This window comes from Phodopus roborovskii, unplaced genomic scaffold, assembly GCF_943737965.1.
Source record: "Phodopus roborovskii unplaced genomic scaffold, PHOROB, whole genome shotgun sequence".
Taxonomy (NCBI): domain Eukaryota; kingdom Metazoa; phylum Chordata; class Mammalia; order Rodentia; family Cricetidae; genus Phodopus; species Phodopus roborovskii.
The window spans coordinates 8,820,390-8,834,337 of record NW_026126549.1 but is presented as its reverse complement, the minus strand read 5'-3'; the positions used below and the strand labels follow the sequence as shown (position 1 = coordinate 8,834,337).

General features: G+C 42.8%; 1 protein-coding gene across 4 annotated transcripts in view; it reads left to right on the top strand.

Moving 5' to 3' along the window:
* The window catches only part of Sema6a (semaphorin 6A), a 118,804-nt gene that overhangs the window by 63,225 nt on the left and 41,631 nt on the right, over window positions 1-13,948 (top strand). For all 4 annotated transcript variants that reach the window (XM_051201057.1, XM_051201056.1, XM_051201054.1 and 1 more), the window contains exons 3-7: window positions 488-605; window positions 4,976-5,036; window positions 5,960-6,022; window positions 6,710-6,811; window positions 11,259-11,349. In XM_051201057.1, coding sequence (XP_051057014.1) covers window positions 488-605; window positions 4,976-5,036; window positions 5,960-6,022; window positions 6,710-6,811; window positions 11,259-11,349 — 435 coding nt within the window. The remainder of the gene's footprint in view (window positions 1-487; window positions 606-4,975; window positions 5,037-5,959; window positions 6,023-6,709; window positions 6,812-11,258; window positions 11,350-13,948) is intronic.

Genomic DNA, 13,948 nt, shown 5'->3' with positions numbered 1-13,948 from the left:
GTGGAGACTGTATTTTTCTTCTGGCTCCTGGATGAAGGCTCTCGCCTCCAGACCACATTGCCTTTGTGGTGATTGATGGGGAAGGCAGCTTTGAAATAGTTTTGTCCGGAGACAAGATCTTTGGCAGCCTGCCCCCCCTCCCCTCAGGCTTAGCACTCTACAGAAGATGAAAAGAAGCCCAGGGAAGAAAAAAGCACCACCTCCATGCAAAGGGTTGGCCAGCAAGTTTAACCCTCAGAAATGGTGACGCTTAGAAATGTTAAGACCAGGTTCATTATCATCTGGAACCGAAGTGTAACTCGATCATCCTTAAGGAGCACTTTCACAGAGTTTCCTGAAATAACAGCTTTGCGAGAGATGGGGAAATGGTGGCATGGTCTGAATTAAACATGGTTTTGTTCTGCGGTCCACCCCCTCCTCACTCTACCCCGTTGATTCTTGGCTTGATCTGCATTTCCCTCTCTTACCCCATCTCCTCTTTTCACAGATACAAAACAGTATCCGGTGTTTGTGGGCCACAAGCCAGGACGGAACACCACACAGAGGCACAGGCTGGACATCCAGATGATCATGGTCATGAACAGAACTCTCTACATTGCTGCTCGGTAAGTGACCTTCCTCACTCGCATCTTCAGAGGACCTGAAGGTGCCAGTCCCCACTCACCAGTGGTGCATCTTTCTAAGAACTCGGGCTTCCTAACTATGCTATTTATACTAAAAGCTACTTGTGTTTGTCGAGCAATCATTCTTTCAAGATTTCCTCTGTTTAACCTTTTTGGAGTTTTCTATGTCTGTTTAACCTTATGTGGGTTTTTGGAGGGATAATTGCATATTTTGGAGCTTAAAGCTCAAATAATCCACTGTGTTTCTTGAACATATATGCAAATATTTATCCAAGTACATAGCAGAGCTCCATCATTTGGTAGTTGTTTGTTAAATCAACTTGGATGTATTAACCTGTGTTACACAGTGTGCAGAGGTGTATCTATTAGGCCTGTTTCATTTTTTTCAATGAATATTTGCCATTATTTGACAGAGTGGTAGTGGTGACCAGAGAAAACCCAATACTGTATATGTTTCATAAGTATTTAACAGTAATAATAGAAATAATAAGCTCTACTCATCCCTTGGGAAATGACATCTGGATATGCTTATATCCTGAGGCTGAGTGGAATGATAAGAATGCCAGTTAGACAAGGGCCACATGGATTTAGGCTGTTGTTCTAATCCTGCCCATGGTTCAGCTGTGCCACAGCTTCTCTGGATTTATGTGCCCTCTGCCAAGTGAGAGGTTAGGCAAGTGTCTGTAGGAAGTCCGTGGTGATTCCAACAAGGTGTGAAACTGTGACGACAACAATTCATAAGAGATGCCCGAGTCAACCTATTTCACAATTCCAACCAGGTTTAGGACATGTAACTCATTCCAGGGGAAGACTGTCCTAAGTTTTTCTCTGGGGACTTACCAATCCTGAGTTGTTCCTCTGGGGACTTTCCTGACTCTAAACAGGTGAATTATTTCATGATGGAAAGAATACAGGTAATGTTTATATGTGGCTGAGAGCCCAGGACCAGAGCATCTAAAGTAACCTCAGTTACCAGATTCCTTGATAGTTTAGATGTGGGCCACAATCTCTGTAATAGAAAGTGAAAAGCCATGAGTGTGATGGAACTATCCCAAGCCCAGCACACATTTGGTCACAATAAGCAACACTGAGCACTCAAACAATAACAACAATAAAAGCCTTCACAAGCGCTATTCCTGCTGGCATGTCCATACAAGCAAATGATGTAGTCATAATTTCATAAATGTTGGTTTGCTGGATCCCAGAAACAACCTCATGAGAAAAGACCAACTGCCTTCTTCCCTCCACTTCCTGTAGAAGGATCCCAAGGGACAGAGCTGGGAAATAAGTGGGCCCTGTAGAAGCTGCAGTACTTGAACTAGAGTGGCAGGGCTTTGATGGCCACGTGGCCAACCATGCCCTGTGCTGTGCTGCCCACTGTGAAAGGAAGCATTTTGTCTTGAGTTAATAACTTCCTAATAGCCGTTGCCCAAGAACAGCCTTTGTGGGTATTCATTACAGAACATTCCAGGGAGGGCTCAGTACCTACGTCTTTGGAAGCACGGCAGCGCCTTCTTTGGTATCCTTCTTAATTTCCTACATGTAGTAAAGTGAGCTTACGTTTATGTCACAAATTAAAAAAAGACTGGTCAGAACAAATGGTTAAATACCAAACCTGTGAAAAATAGGTTGACTTGGGTATCTCCTGTAAATTGTTCTCATCACAATCTAGTCACTGGAAACAAAAATGATTGTAACAGATGGCCCTTGTAGCCAGTGATTTAGCATAGGTGTGTGCTACAGGACCAGGGCAACAGGGACATTAGAGGCCAAGTGTTGTGTAGCCTAAGAAGCATTCATTATTCCAGCTCATTAAAACCAAGACAGTTTCATCTGAACTCTCTACCTTAAGGAAAGAAAAAGGAGGAAATAGAAAAAAAAGGAATGTGTTTCTTTCCAAAGCAATGGAACCGATTTGCCATTGAAGGTCAAGTGTCTATAGCCCCTCAACATTGTCATGAACATTGTCTCCATACCCAGCCACTTCCCTTCTATATAACACTCTGAAAAATCCCCAAAGGAGTTTTGTGCTTGCTGTATTTAGGGCCCCTCCTTTTAATTTCACATTTGCCTGAGACATCCAGGTTCCTAGGTAGCACCTTAACATGATTTAAAGTTCAGTCCTTCTCTGAGACTCAAGCCATGGCAACACAATTTAGTGGTGTTCAATGGACTGGGAAAGAGGAAGTCCTAGGATTGAGTCAGTTTGAATTCCAGTCCCTACATTCAGATACAAGAGCATCATATGAGCCCTAGGATGCACGTGGGCATCTGGAAATGATCTTCACCATGGATTATAGCTGACTATAAAGCCCCATTTTTATCCACTGGGCCCATGTGATCTTTGAGATATTGAAAAAGATTGCCTCTGTGCAGAGGAGATTTCACTCATGGAATTGTTTTTAAAAGGTTTCCCAGTTCTCCCAGACAATTGGTGTCAGCAATCGAAAGCCAAGTCCCATCCAGAACCCTGGGGACTGATGGGGTTTGGTGGCAAGAACGCCTTCCAATTCTTCCTTATTATTATCCACTTTGTAAATTCTTCTTTCTTTTTAATCTCTAAACTGCTAATTAACATAAACAGACCATGCCAAAAGGGGGCAATCTGAGGGCTTTCTGAGGAGCTGCCAATGCATATTAATCAGTGGTTAATTTACAATTCATATATTCAGCTTCTACTTGAGTTTGAAGGGAAAGGGGGCAAGGAAAGGCTTCTTCCAGTCATCTCAAACCCAATGCCAATGTCACAGGCAATTCCAGGCTAATGCGCCTGACCACAGCGCCATCATAAAGTCAAGCAAGTAATAAACAAAGGCAATAAACAGCCTCAAAATTAAAGGGCAGAGGAATTCTGGCACCCTACTAAAGCTGGGAGAAGCTTCCCAGTCCAGCTGTTGGTAAAGCGGGTGCCTTGCTCCCCCCCTTCCCTACTCTGACACAAACACACGTCTTTCTCCGCCAAATGCACACACCCACACACAAGCGTACACAAGGTTCAGAAGCAGGCCTTGGAAATCTGTAAGCCAACACTCCTGCTTCCTCCTTTTACATCCATGTGAGAAACCGTTTTGATTTTTCTCTGTTGTGTTTTCTCCAAAAACATAGTAAACAGACGTCTCAAAAATGGAATATATATGTATATGTGCATATTTGAATATATCCATATACACACAAATATATATGAATCTTATAAATAATTGCTTTCTTTTCCTCTCCCCCAGCCCTTGTTTCTTTCTAGCTAATGAGGAGGTTTGAAAGTCTGCACAGGAGCCCTGAGGTCCTGGTTTAAAGCTGTGGATAATTTTCCAGCCCCAGGACTTCCTGCATTTTAGAAAAAGTCAATGTTATTTCAAGGGAAAATGAGCTGTTTGGATTTGCCCCCACCAGCGCCCCCCACCTCCTCCATTGAGTGTGTTTCTTTTCTTCTCTCTCTTTGGAATTCCAGACAAAAAGACCCTTGTACTCTGCTCACACAGAAGGGAGGTTTAAATATAGCCCCTCACCTGAGCTGCTGATCCCAGGGCTCTCCTTCCAAGGGGAGGTTGGCAGCAAAAACTGTAGAGACAACCAAACTCGGAGCAAACTAAGAGGGTGAGCAGAGGCACAGAGTGTCAACCTTAGCTCAAGTACATTTATACTTTGAATGTGGTCTTTCGGAAGGAAGGGTAGCTTATGGAAATAATTTTACCTTTCTTCCATCTTGTCTATCAAATTATCACATGTAGCATGTTGAATACCAAGCAACTTGTGCATGGGTTTGAAGATACTGAGAGCCAATGTGAACCCATCTGTGCTCCAGCCTGTGGACCACATTAACCTGCAGATCCTCCCAGCTCAGCTCTGTACACATGGTTATGTAGTTCTGAGATCAGAATAGTTACTGGAAGTTTTTGTATATCAACCTGATGCCACAATAAATCAAGTACTAAATGTGGTTCAAGATACTCTCTCACACTAAATTCTTTCCTTTTTCTAACAAGTGGGTATCTTGGTTTTGTTTTTTTGTTGTTGTTTTTGTTTTTTCTCCAGACAGGGTTTATCTGTGTTGCTTTGTGTGTCCTGGAGCTTGCTTTGTAGACCAGGCCGGCATTGAACTCAAGATATCTGCCTGCCTCTGCCTCCCAAGTGCTGGAATTAAAGGCGAGCGCCACCATAGTCTGGCTGTTATCTTTTCTTCATCCATCCTTCTCTCCCTTCCTCCTCCCCTCTCTCCCTCCCTTCCTTTCTTCCTTTTATTTTTTTTAAACAAATATGATCACGGTTTACCTGCTCCAAACATAATAAACATATTTTGTAGATAATGAGCTGTTTTAACTCTTGTGTTTGACTTTGTATTATTTTTTCTTTTACAGAGACCATATTTATACTGTTGATATAGACACATCCCACACAGAAGAAATTTATTGTAGCAAAGTAAGTTGTCCTTAAAACCATCATTCTAAATGGGGGCCGTTAGGAAACATGTACCATAAATGCAGTGATTGGGATGGTATGGCTAATGCCAGCACACCTTTTGTAAAGTCTGCTTTAGTGGTTAGTGAGGGTTTATTACACATTCCAAAACACATATTTCATCAATGTGTGCATATACATGTTGGGGATTTGTAAAATTTTAAAATAAAAAATGGCATGATTGCCCAAGAAAACATCGATTTTCATAAATAGATTTCTGTCCCTAAAACATATTAAAACCTGTCCCAGTGTTAATGCTTCTTTGTCACTCAGCATGTAAGTTACTTGTCCGGTAAGGTTCTAGAATTTAATCATTATCCAGCCATACATAAAGCCTCACATAAGCTTTCCCCATGATTTCCACATGGGGACATTTTAGTTAATAAAACTGTGTGGTACAAGTAAGAGCCTTAGCCTGTGAATTTACACGCAGGAGCACAACCAGAATTAAATGGCTGTCTGCCTGCAGTGAATGTCCACTCTATGTTTAAGAAAATGATCTCCATATTTTAGGGGAAAGGTCATTTTTACAAAGACTGATTGATGAACTGAACAAAAATGTCAGCGACACCCACTTTACCAAAATGAACACAATTTGCAAGTTTTGCTTTGGATATTTCAAAATGAAATTCCCAACCAACCTTCTCCTTTATCTTCATCTCACAAAAGAGACCATCTTGTAGTTTAATGAACAGATAAGAATTCAAGACTTAGCAAAAAGTTCCCTTCTCTAATATCTTGTTGTGGTGGTGCATTAATCATGGGGAAAGGGTGTAGAAAGCTTTCAATAAATATATGTTCAGCCTCTAGTTGCCCCAAGGGAACTTTTACTTCTAAAATCAAATGCTCTGGGCCCTAATTGATTTCTTTCTTGATCCCTGCAGAAACTGACATGGAAATCTAGACAGGCTGATGTAGACACGTGCAGGATGAAGGGGAAACATAAGGTAGGCAATTTTCATTTCTCCTGCGGCTGCCACTTCGGGTTCCATTTTTGACGGTTATCTCCAGCCGTACACTATGATTTGAATGCATCTTGCTAGTCCCCTTTCCCCAGTAATTGCTTTTTCCATCAACTTATTGAAAGCTTTAATTTGCAAAAATAGTTTGCACTTAATGTGATGAAACCTTACAACAGCTGCCAGGACTGCTTTGAGAACCGCTCCTTGAGCACAGTAGGGATTACTGACTCAGCTGGTCTCCTGACTCTTCTGAGTGGCCTGTCCCAGGAACCCACCTTGCAGGCCAGTCTGTTGAGCACACAGGGAAAGCACAGCAGACTCGCTTTTTGTCAAATGACCATGTAGAGGAACCCTGGAACATTGTGGCATCAAAATTAATAGGGTGGGAGGTTGCTGCATTAAGGTCTCCTTTCTTCTGAGACATAAAAGAAGTGTAGGTTATCATTCTCTGCCATGTTTATATTTACTGTTGAAATAATCATGGACGTCTTTTCTTGGTTAACAACTTGATCGGCAACTACTTGACCATGTAACTTGGGATCTTGGCTCTGTAACCTTACACACTGAGCTGTCCTCACAGTGATCCTTCTGTTGTCGGATCATGGGTGCAGGGTGATGAATGGGCTTTTGTGCTGAATGGGTTCTGTTAAACCAGTTTGAATTTTGTTTCAGGATGAGTGTCACAATTTCATTAAAGTTCTTCTCAAGAAGAATGACGATACCCTGTTTGTCTGTGGAACCAATGCCTTCAACCCTTCCTGCAGAAACTACAAGGTAAATGTCACTTGTCTGTTTGTAAGCACACTGCCAGGAGGTGTTTCGTAATTTACTGTCACCATACCTGCAGCCACTGCAGAGGGCTCACTCAACACTGAATGGGTTCCCTTCACTTGCCCAGTTTGTGTATTGCTCCAAGATAGTGATCCTGATCAGAGTCCCAAGCTTCCTGTTCATTCAGAATTGATTGATACCTCTAAAGAGCCTTTCTCGTCAAGGTGATTTCTAGAAGTCTCCATTCTTCATTGTTCCAGAGACTGTGTACTTACCGCGCATAATGGCGTGTGGATTTCCTCTCTTCTGCTTTTTGTCCCTCCCACTCCTGTATTACCTCTGCGAGGACAAAAACTCACTTAATTGGTGAGGAATTCCTATTGTAAAAGATATTGCCAAAGCACGCTGCGTGAAACCGTAGACACTCCAATTGCAAGGTTTTCAAGAGAGGAATTTAATTCCATTTTTGTACCAGCTCACTTGGCCATGGCCTTACTTGCTTTGGCCTGTGTACAAGAAGAGGAAAAGGAAAAAAGAATGGGCCTCAAAGGCTCAGGAAATCAAGTGGGGGCAGCGGAGATAGTTTATAGTTGAGGAACGGAAGAGCCCCTGAGCTGCTGGAACCGAGGTTCCAGAGCTGTAACATCTTGCTCCCCCACCCCCCATTAGCTTTTCTTTGTGCAACATTTTTTCCTCAGGAAATGTATGTTGATTTTTCTATAGTGGCCAAGCACTGAGCCTATAAAAGCAGAGAAGTGTTGGCCACAAGGGAGGCCAAACCTCAGGAAGAATGCTACGTGTCCATGGAGTTGCCTCTGTGATCAAATGATGTGAGGGGTAAAGGAAACACAACACAAATGCCATTACCCTCACGTGAGGTAAAAGCGAGGGAGCTGTAGGAAGGAGGCAGATGAGACCCTTCTAAAATGTTCCCACCTGCTGGTCTCATAGCTGGAGTGTTAACACAACACAGAGACTCTGCCAAGGGCATGAAACACATTTATGGCTGCTTAGAACCTGAAATAGTGCCTCCCAAGCTGGCACCTGGTTGGGTAAATCATGAACGAGGCAGTAGGAAGTCAGGCAAATGAAGGCTGAAGGCATTCTGGGTAGGAAGAGCTTTGCAAGCAAAGATATGGCACAAGAAATAACCAACTGAGCTTAGGAAACTTCATCTAGCTCTGAAATGTTGGATTCTGAAGTGACAAGGGACAATGACAAGCCTGGGGAATAAAGGAAAGGAAATAGATTCAGGAAAAACAAAAACAGAAAACAAAATATCAAAATAACCCAGGGAGACCTATTAATTGTTGAGAAGCACAGACAAGGATGGAGAGAGATGTGTTAATATGGCCTCCTAGACTGTCTCCTGAAGAGTAGGTAATGGGGCTGGCTGCCTCCAGTCTGGGTGCAATAGAGGATTCATAGGGCACTCAGATGGGAGTTCTACAATGTAGTTTATGGCTGGTGCTGTGCAGGTGTTTTAGTGCTTCTATTGTGTGGCCAAAAGCAACTTGGGGAGGAAAGATTTTATTTAGGCTTACTACTCCAGTTACTTGTCAGTCCATCAATGAGGGGAGTTAAGAAGGGAGCCTGGTGGCGGGACCTGAAGCAAAGGCCATGGAGAAATGCTGTTTATTGGCTAGCTTGCTCCCCATGGCTTGCTCAATCTGATTTCATTTTCAATCCAGGACCACCTGCCCAGGGGTGGCACCACCCACAGTGAGCTCCCTCCCATTCCACATTAATCATCGATCAAGAGAATTCCTCCATAGACTTTCCTACAGGTTAATCTGATGTGAGCATTTTCTCAAATGAGGTTCCCTCTTCTCAGATGACCATAGCTTATGTCAAGTTGACAGAAAACCCAATGAGGATGACAAGTAGCACCCATATACCATGAGTAGACATGTCCAGCAAGATAATGGACAGAAATTTCCTTTCAGGAGCTATGTGGAGAGAAATATATTGGGTTTAGTCCTCATAAAGCAATACCTTAATGACATGGGGAAAAGCATGGCGGGCTGGCATCATCCAGCAGGCTCACCTGAAAAAGATCTCACAACTCACCACCATCTAATTTATACTTTTTTTTTTTAATTTTAAAATAAAGTTGGATGTGTTAGAAAGGTTTTAGACCCCAATAAAATTATCCAGGGGAGAATTTGAGGGCTTTGCACTATTTCTTAAAGCTCTACTCCTTTTCTCCTTTGGGGCTGTAGACCTCCTGAACTTTCTACAAAAGTCAGGCGAATTCTTTCTACAGCTATCTGTCCTCTTATGGCGATTTAATTTCCCAGGAGCTGGGGTCTTATTCAGAGATCTGGTGACTGCAAGGATTAATTTTCTTCGTGGAAAGAGGTATTTCACCATGGTATTTATTTTGTTTAGTCGCTAGGCTTTCCCAAACACACAAGTCGGTACATCATTCTTTATTGCTTCCTCCTTTGAATCTGCTGTAGCTGTATCCCCTCATAACCCTCTTCTGTTTTCCTTCTTGAGGTTAGGATTAGAGAGGGCCCCACTTGGAACAGGTCATTTCAATTGTGTGGTGCATTCAGGGGTCCATTGCTGAGTACCTGCCAGACCCACAGACCACACCGTCTGTGCAGTTCAACAGAAAAGCTCTTGTTGGGATAAAGTATTCAAAAAAGACCCTTGTGAGAAATGTTCTGGTGATGGAGAATACATTGCTTTAAAGGATATCTCTGACTTGACTTTCTCACCTGACCCCCCCCCCCCATACACAAAGAGTTACATTTTGAACACTGCTCTTTTATGTGACTTAAAATGTAGTTTACAAACACAGGATAACAGGGGCCACCTCAAAGTGTTTACAAAGAGGAAAGGCCCGTCACATCCATGCAATGGGGACATTAGGGCAGAAGGTGCAGCTGACCAGATAGCACAGTACCTGTCACATCCTCAGTCTCTAGCAGTGACTTCAAGTGCCTTGATGTGGGCAGCTTGGTGCCCTGCAGGTGACTCTTTTGTTCAGGTTTATCTTCTCCTGGTGCTCAGATTGGTGGTCAAACTACGTTTAAGCTAAGAGGAGTCTAGACATGGATGTGACAATGGTAATGTTAATGAGATCAGTTTTGAAATTGCTGTTGAGCTCTTTGCTCTTAGTAAGATCCTGAGAAATGAGAGAGCAGACAACAGGCTCCAGAGCAACACTGGTGAAGATGCGCTGACTTCTGATTCACGTGGCAGGTGTCCTCTGTGTTTCCGTCACAGTCAAGTGTGGTCAGTGAGATGTGTCTATTCCCTGAAGGTGTTCAGAAGAGCAGAGTCTTTCCTGACACCACCTTTGCCCTCTCTGAAGGCCCTGGTGTCCAGGGGAAGCCAAAAGAACAGGGTTGCACACACTCACATGTCATTGGCCAGAGCACAGTCACACAGCTGCATGAGAGTGCATGACGGGTGGGATATATGCTGTAGTGTGGTCCGGAGGAAAGAGCAGTAGCATTTGTGCCACATCCACAAATGCCAACGGGCCTGGCATGTGTTACCTGTGGAGTAATAGATGAGCAATAGCCTAATGAGTTAATGAGTGAGAAAGGCATTCATTGACTTCTACTGTTCAAAAGAAGGAAGGCATCCAGGGTTTTGTATAGGAATTTAAAAAATCACTGTTTAACACATTTCAATTTCTTCTCTTTCTCCTTTTTTGTTGTTGTTGTTCTTTGCCTCCATCTTTATCTCTCCATACCAAAGAACCAAATATAATTCCCAAGCACCTCATATATAACCTTCTGTTCTTTAGTGTAAAGGAAGCAGACCCAGGTTGGGCTGTGGGATCAGCAGGTAGGAATCCTTCCTCTCACTGTATGTGACCTACATAGGCCCCTTACCTTTGGGGCCTCAGCTTCTCTGCGGTTCATTCTGAAGCTGGGATGACGTAGGTGCAAAGGCCATCTGAGTTTTGCTAGCAAGCGTGTTTTTCACTTTGGCTGATGCCACAGTGCTCTGCCAACCAACTGGAGGAAAAATTCCAGTGTCTCCTACTGGGATTTAATCCACAAAGGAAGGACTCATCAGGCAAACAAATCCAGAAATGCAGCTCACTCTCTATAGAGTTCACGACTCACAAGATAATTGGGGCAGTTAGGTTTTCCCAGTAAGTGCCTTAGAAATGCCTGAGTTTAAAAGGTTTATTTACTGACCATTCCACTAGGATATGAAAATCTGTCTGTTGTAATGGGTTAAGAGCCAAACAGACATACTCAGATTTCACACTACTCTAATTACAGAGTCTTGATCAAGTAAATTGTCTCTCCAAGCCTCCATTTCCTTATCTGAAACTAATAGATTTACTTCAGTGGGCATTTACAAGGATGCATTTGCAAGGTGCCTATGAATTACTTTGCATGTTAATCACTTTTAAAATATCAGTTTTTGCTCCTGTTGTTGGTGCCTGGTGGTAATTCAATCCTGTTATTTTATTTAGATCGACACTTTGGAAACTTTTGGGGATGAATTTAGTGGAATGGCCAGATGCCCTTATGATGCCAAACATGCCAACATCGCTCTGTTCGCAGGTAAATGACCTAATTTCTTCTCATTACATTTGTTTTTGCATCTTTCGGCCTGTGGCTGAGACTCTACTTGGGTTTGTGAAGTCACAGTTGTACCGATTCTCTGGTGAATACTGTAATTAAGAATGCCTCCTCCATTTGAAATTAGGATGGAGACTGTAGCTTTGCTTCTCAACAGAGGTCTCTGTCCACTCCCATAGGCTTTTGTGCCTTCTGGAAAGGATGGTCGTGTAGCAGTGCATGGATGAAAGGAGGTTTGGGCTCAGACACTGGAAAACTTTATATAGAACCATCAATGTGGCTCTAATGCTAGAGGTCAAGTTGACAGTATTTTATGGTCTGTCTCTCCTGGCCATTTCCTTCTTCCTGAGACTATTGTTTCCTCAGTCGGAAAGGCTGCAGGTCTTGTTGTCTACATATAGAAGTAAAAGGAAGCTTCCAGAAGCTTATTCATACCAATAGAGCATCTGACTTCTCAAATGTGATCTGAGTCAGCTACACACATACCTCTGACCAAATGACCATAGAGGCTGAGAATGCGATGCTGATCGCCTATGGGCGCCCGCGTTCATGATGAACAGGGTGTACAGAAGTAGCTAGGAAGCCATCGTTTTCCAATTTAGTAGGATGTCTGTATATGGGTATGTTTTAATTGGGATGTTTGCTTAGGAATTCATTGCCAGCTGTGTATGTGGAAGGGGTAGAGAGAGAAAAATTAGTGTAACAGGGATCGATTGTTCTAGGATGCAGGTAGCCATCAGCTGTCCTTCCCATCATGACAGCAAACACCTGGCATAGCATAAGTGGGGAGGGAACTTTGAGACTTTGATGATAAAGCAGAGTTAGTTCCTAGCTCCTTCTCAATGTCTCCCATTGAGGGTTGGTCCGGAGGGACAGAGTGCAGAAACAGCAAGGTTCTCCCCTAGGACAGCATGGTTTCTTCTGAAGCAGCCCTGCACTGTCAGCAGTGCACAGTCAGGAACAAGGCCTGGGGAAGACTCAATGTTAAATGGAATCTCAAAAGAGGTCTTCAGGCAGCCTGAACTAGAAAGGAGAGAGTTTAATAAGGCTGCCTAGCTTCCAACAGCTACAAGGAAAATGGCATGTTTTCTTATCCAAGCTGGAGGGGTATTGGATCACTTTTCGTTGGCATGTTTGAAATTTAACTAAGTGCTTGTTAATGATGAGCCTAGTTAGAACTCATCTCTTGCTTGCAGCATCTTTTCCAGCAGCTGCAAGCAAGAGATGGCTCAGAGGTTAAGAGCTGCTCTTTTCGAGGACCAGTGTTTGCTTCCCAGCACCCCTGTGGTATCCACAAGCATATATAACTCTAGTTCCAGGGGATCCTGTGCATTCTTTTATTTGACATCCCTGGTCACCAGATACACACATGATGCACATACCTACATGCTAGCAAAATACTCGGACACATAAAATAATTGAATCTAAAATAAAATGTTAAGGGTGTTTATTCAACTTAAAAAAAAAAACCCTCAATCACAGACTCTATGGGAAAACTGAAAGAGCCCTATTTTATATGTAAGTGTCTTTGAGGTATAATTAATAGAACCAAGAAATTTATTAAAAATGGATCAAAGAGCATTAAGGAAATGGCTAAGTGGGTAAAGCACTTGCCATGCCAGCCTGAAGACCTGAGTTTGAATCCCCAGAACCCACATAAGGCTGGGTCTAACCGTGTAAGCGTGTTCCTACAGTACAATGGGAGGCAGACATAGGAGACTCTTCAGGAGTTCAAAGTCCAGCTAGCCTAGCATACACAGAAGCTCACAACAAAAATACCTTGTTTCAAGCAAGGTGGAATGTGAGGACTGGCACATGAGGTTGTCCTCTGACCTCTACATGTGTGCTGTGGAATAGGCACACCTACATTCACACACATACAAATATACAAGCATACATATATGTATCACACATAGATATCTTACATATACACATATGTACATAGATTTTTAAAATTAATTGAGACTTTAAATTTTTATTTGTTTACTTTTTGTATACAGGTATTTTGTGAACATGTTTATTTGTATACCACATGTGTGCCTGGTGCTCCTGGAGGTCTGATCCCTTAGGACTGGTGTTACAGATGTTGTCAGCTATCATGTGGGTGCTGGGAATCAAACTGGGGTTTTGAACTGCTGAATCATCCCCACCACCTGAATAAATTGTCCAAAGTTTCAATGTACTTGGTTTCCATTTAACTGGCATAGATCTTATTATTCTAAACTATCTGATTTGATTGGGGGGGGGTGTTGGAGAGCATTTGCCAATCTAGAAAAGAGCCAGAAGTTCATAGCCTCACTTTCAATATTCTCCATTCTCTCTGCTTTTGGACACACCCTCAAATGTATTTCCCCAAATGGAGAATTCCTAAGGAAGGGCCAATTTGAACTCAGCTCTCCCTACCCTTTGAGTCTTTGCTTTGGCCACTTCTATAGAACAATGCTTCCATTTTGATTTTTGGAAACCTAGGAGCAAAGGTCTGTTAGATTGGCAGGCTCAATGACTGAAGAAAAGAGGCTGTGTCACGCTCAGGAAAGACATAGTCATGTAGACAACAATTGGACCGTGTGAGCCCTCCCTC